Here is a 5,535-nt window from a genome sequence, read left to right as displayed (position 1 = left end):
TGTGGGGAAAAGGTTGAAGAGGTGGTGCCCAACTGGTGTGAACTCAATTTCAACTTTTTCAGTCGTATTTTTGCAATGCCATGACTGGGGTGGGGGGGGGGGGGAAACGGAAGAAAAATCTAATATAACGAAAATGTTGATCTTGGAGGAGGGGGAGAGAGAGAGGGGGAAGAGAGAGAGAGAGCGAAAGCAGCGTGAAAGAAATGCAAATGAAGAGAAAGAAATAGGAATTCCCGGGTGAGTGAAAGCCTTCTATAAGTCCTACAGGATATGATATAGGAACATGTGTGTGTGGTGTGTGTGTGTGTGTGTGTGTGTGTGTGTGTGTAAGAAAATATGAGAAAATTATGTAAAGGATTATATATTGGTAGGAATCAGGTAACACACGTTTCAAAATTCATTATTAGCTTTTATATCCCAGTCTTTATCAACATAGCTGAGCTAATTAGCTGAACTAGAGAGACGTTAGAATGGGACTGAGAGGGGAAACACGGGCCCGTATACTGTGGGTGAGCATAGTGTGAACGTCAGAATGTCTTAGGTACATGTACATATATATGAGAGAGAGGGAGAGAGAGAGAGAGAGAGTCAGAGAGAGAGAGAATTCCCTTGAGCACTCCTCTCTTCTCTTCTTTTCTCTCTCTCTCTTCTCTCTCTCTCTCTCCTTCTCTTTTTCTCCCCTCTCTCTCTCTCTCTCTCTCTTCTCTCTTATCTCTCCCCTCCTCTCTCTCTCTTTCTCTCTCTCTTCTCTCTCTCCTCTCTCTCTCTCTCTCTCTCTCTTCTCTCTCCCCTCTATCTCTCTTCTCTCTCTCTCTCCTCTCTCTCTCTCCTCTCTCATCCTCTCTTCTCTCTCTTCTCTCTCTCTCTTCCCCTATCTCTCTCTCTCTTCTCTCTCTCTCTTCTCTCTCTCTCTCTCTTTTTCTTCTCCTCTCTCTCTCTCTCTCTCTCCCCTCTCTTCTCTCCTCTCTTCTCCCCTCTCTCTCTCTCTCTCTCTTCTCAGAAAAACCCAAAAATTTGCCTCCTCCCCCCTTCTATTTTAACGTCCTATCTTTTTGGGAAACAAAAAAAAAAAAAAATTTAGAGGGGAAAGGGTCAGGGGAAAAAAGGGGAAATTTAACAGTCATGGTGTCTTTGTGGCCGTAACTCCGGCCTGCCTAGCACACAAGACCCGACCATATATTATCCCAGTGCTGCGTGGGGAGACCCGAAGGTTCTTGCTAAAGCTTCAGCAAAGCTGGAGTAACTCTGCTTAAGCTGGCTGGAGTCGACTCTGGTGTGTGTGTGTGTGTGTGTGTGTGTGTGTGTTTGTGTGTGTGTGTGTGTGTGTGTGTGTGTGTGTGGGGTTAGGAGGGAGGAGGGGAATCTTGGACATGACGTAACAAAAACGGGTTTTCCCCAGGCAAGGAGAGGAGAGAGAGAGAAAAGAGAGTAAAGGGGGAGAGGGGGAGAGAGGGGAGAGGGGGAGAGTGAGGGGAAGAGAGAGAGAGAGAGAGAGAGAGAGAGAATGGAAAGCAAAAGCTAACAACAGAGCAAATTGAACTCTATTGAAACAATCCGTTCGAATCCCAATGTGATCAGACCGGATTGTAGCAGAGCTGCAAATGTAATTCGGATGTTCCCGTCTCACTACACACTCCATGTGAGAGCATTATGTAATCTATCTTTACGTCGATTACTTTTCCTTCCCCCCCCCCCCGTTTTCATTTAACGCAGCGAATTCCCTTCTGTTTTTCTCTAACTCCTTCCGTCTAATTCACGGATCTTCTTCTTATCATATATATTTCGCTCTTGTGTCTCCCCTGATGGTGTGATTATTGCACGAAAGTGCACTTGGGAACTTTTCGTGTTTCATTATTTTCCCCGTGGACTCATAGGAATATATATATAGGGAATGAACTTCCCTTTACGTTCCTCCCCTTGTTATCAAGACGCAACTCGACAAGACTCTCTCTCTCTCTCTCTCTCTCCTCTCTCTCTCCCTCTCTCTTCTCTCTCTCTCCCCCTCCTCTCTCTCCTCTTCTCCTTCTCTCTCTCTCTCTCTCTCTCTCTCTCTCTCTCTCTTGCCTGCAGCACGCACGCTGCTGTCACGCGTGGAAAGCCACTATAATCATGGGAACTCATAAGGGCCACTCACGAACTTGTAAAACTCACGGGAACTCATAGAGGAAGTCACTAAGGAACTACTGAGTTACTGAATAGCATTATACGAAACACTGAGGGAATTTGTAAGGCCACTGGGTTTCCAAAAGTCATAGCAATTTATAAAAGCCAATGAGGGACTTCTGAGTTCCTTAGAAATACATAAACGTCACAGGAACTTATATAAGTGACTGGGGAACTTATGAGTTACTAATGAACGATGAGGAACGCACACCACCATCCCCTTGAATTAAAGCTTCCCAATGCTACATTGTAAAGGTTATCAGTAAAGATATGAAGCAGATAGAAGATATTAAATATCTATTAGGGAGAATAGAGGAGTCAATAGATAGGTTAGGTTAGGTTAGGTTAGGTCAGGATAGGTCTCTCTCTCTCTCTCTCTCTCTCTCTCTCTCTCTCTCTTCTCTCTCTCTCTCTCTCTCTCTCATTATCAAGATGCTGCTATTAATTCTCTTTCTCACTCTCTCTTCTCTCTCTCTCATTATTAAGATGCGGTTATTAATCCTCTTTTTCACACCCTCACTCTCTCTCTCTCTTGCCCACAGAGCCACCCAAGAAGCTGACTATCTACAACTCAGATGGCGTGGTCGTGAGACGCAAGATTGGCCCCATTAACGAAGGCTCCCCTCTCACCCTCACCTGTGTGGTGGTAGGAGGTGAGTACCAAGTACCTGTGTTTGTTTGTTTGTATGTGTTCTCTCTCTCTCTCTCTCTCTCTCTCTCTCTCTCTCTCTCTCTCTCTCTCTCTCTCTCTCTCTCTCTCTCTCTCTCTCTCTCTCTCTCTCTCTCTCTCTCTCTCTCTCTCTCTCTCTCTCTCTCTCTCTCTCTCTCTCTCTCTCTCTCTCTCTCTCTCTCTCTCTCTCTCTCTCTCTCTCTCTCTCTCTCTCTCTCTCTCTCTCTCTCTCTCTCTCTCTCTTATAATAATAAGTGTACATAACAGTAATCAATATATATATATATATATATATATATATATATATATATATATATATATATATATATATATATATATCTTATATATAATATATATATATATATTATATATATATATATATATATATATATATATATATATATATATATATATAAAGACATGAAATTCACGAAGTCTGAGCTGAGGTTCGAGAATGCAATCTGTATCGTTACTAATTCGATGTAATGCGAAGTAAATTGGATTGGGCTAAAAGCCCCCTTTTGGGCTTAGCATCATTTATTTAGATACCCTGTGGTGTTGGCTCTCAATCCACTGGAATCCAAGTCTGCATCGGTGATAGACCTGATTCCAAGGCATTTATGGATTTCGATGAAACTCTGTGATGGGGTTTTGTGTGTGAGATTTTAAAGTGGCTGGAGGGAGTGTGAGATGGACGAGTTATACATGTTTACATACACACAAATATATATATATATATATATATATATATATATATAATATATATATATATATATATATATATATATATATATTTATGACAGTGAACAGATAAACAGAAAAATACCGTGACGTTAACTAAACTTTATCTGTTGAAATTCCCTGTTGGTGACCAACAGGGGGAGCAACGGGGACCACTCGTGTGTCTACCTAAAGCTACAATGAAGATCTACCACACACCACACCACACACCACCCTCCCTCCATCCCTAACACTGTGTGGCACAATAGAGCCATCTTATTAAGAAACTTTTTTTTTCTTGAAAGGGTACGACCGACCCACCAGCAGGTGTTACACGTGCCAAATGTCATCATTTCATCTCCTCCTCCTGCCCTCAGGCGGCCAAGATATGCTCCTGAAAAGCCACCGAAGTTTGAGGAACAGACGAAAAGAGATGGAGGCGTGGGGTGGTGGCTGGTGCTGGGGGATGGGGGGTAAAGAAGACGGCGCTGGGACCCAGCCGGTACTCGTAAAGTCTACGGAGTTTTCCAGCCACATTTCACTTACACCAACTGCTCCTTCTCGCGCCCGTTTTCTATGATGACATGAAAAGTCTCCTTGCCTTCGCCCCCCCACCCAAACTGTCCTCAAAACTTCATCGGAATATATTTTCTTCCATTCTCTTCATGGAATTTCTTCTCCAACAAGAATAGACTACTAGATCAAAAGTTTATACTCAGGTGGCTCCTTCCTTGGCATAAATGGTAAAAAAAAAATAGAATATATATATATATATATATATATATATATATATATATATATATATATATATATATATATATATATATATATATATATATATATATATATATATATCGTCTCTCAGATGATTTTGCTACAATGTCCTGAAAAATCGTTTCTCGCTTAATTTTTTTTCTTTCTTTTCTTTCCCTTTTTTTTTCAACCCTGTGGAGATGAGCTGCATTTGGATTAAGGAAAACTTTCTAGCTAAGAAAAAAATGAAAAACTCAGACAGAAGAAAGATTACAAACTCTCCTAAAAGGAGACGATCTCTGCCCGTATTCTCGCTCTCCCTCGCAAACACTGAGAGCGTTCTGATTTAATCCTTTTTTTTTTTAGAAATAAAAGATTTTGCGTCTCTCTCTCTCTCTCTCTCTCTCTCTCTCTCTCTCTCTCTCTCTCTCTCTCTCTCTCTCTCTCTCTCTCTCTCTCTCTCTCTCTCTCTCTCTCTCTCTCTCTCTCTCTCTCTCTCTCTCTCTCTCTCTCCCTTTCCATTAGTAATGGCTTCTTCGATCAGGCCACTTTCTTTCGCTCTCAACCTCAGCTAGCGCCTTCTAACACACACCTCCCCCAAACCCACCCACCTCACCCCACCCATTGACAACCCCTGCTGCTCCTCCTTGCTGGCCCAATAGCTCCCTAATCCCATCCTGTATCCCTTGATCGCTCCTATTAGTTTTCCCTCTCACTCACAAGCCTCCTATCAGCTCCCTTCCTCTACGCGTCCCTTTCACGACCCTCCAGAAACTTCAAGTCCCTTCGCCTGACACCCTATGAATTATCATATTCCACCCACAGTCTTCACTCCCTCGAGGCATCTACAGCCGATTCACTCCTCCCTCGAGATGTATCCTCCCTTTGGTCACCCTTCCCCCTCAGATTTCTCCTCATTTTGAGACCCTATACCCTTAATTCCACTCCCTTTGGCATATTTTCCCCTTCTATCTCCTCCCTTTGACACCCCTTTCCCCTTATACCTCTTTTCTGTGACATTCTTCCCCTTATTTCTTCCCTTCCCTTTCCCCCTTACTCCTCCTCCTCCCTTTGACACCTTTGGCCATAGCCTTCCCTGGGGTGATTTATCAAGCCTTCCCCTCAGCTGAATCCCAATATATTGACATCTGTTCAGTATCTCCCTGCAGCTGCCTTCCTCCAGCCTCCCTTATTCTCCCTTTAATCTCCCCGTCCTTCCTCCCCTTTTC

At 43.1% G+C, this 5,535-nt stretch overlaps 1 protein-coding gene across 3 annotated transcripts in view; it reads left to right on the top strand.

Annotated features, from left to right (window-relative positions):
* Window positions 1–5,535, top strand: part of LOC139758026 (nephrin-like) — a 238,177-nt gene that overhangs the window by 175,771 nt on the left and 56,871 nt on the right. For all 3 annotated transcript variants that reach the window (XM_071679033.1, XM_071679032.1, XM_071679031.1), the window contains exon 5: window positions 2,706–2,816. In XM_071679033.1, coding sequence (XP_071535134.1) covers window positions 2,706–2,816 — 111 coding nt within the window. The remainder of the gene's footprint in view (window positions 1–2,705; window positions 2,817–5,535) is intronic.

The sequence above is a fragment of the Panulirus ornatus genome, chromosome 29, assembly GCF_036320965.1.
Source record: "Panulirus ornatus isolate Po-2019 chromosome 29, ASM3632096v1, whole genome shotgun sequence".
Classification (NCBI taxonomy): domain Eukaryota; kingdom Metazoa; phylum Arthropoda; class Malacostraca; order Decapoda; family Palinuridae; genus Panulirus; species Panulirus ornatus.
This window is presented reverse-complemented; position numbering and strand designations above follow the sequence as displayed.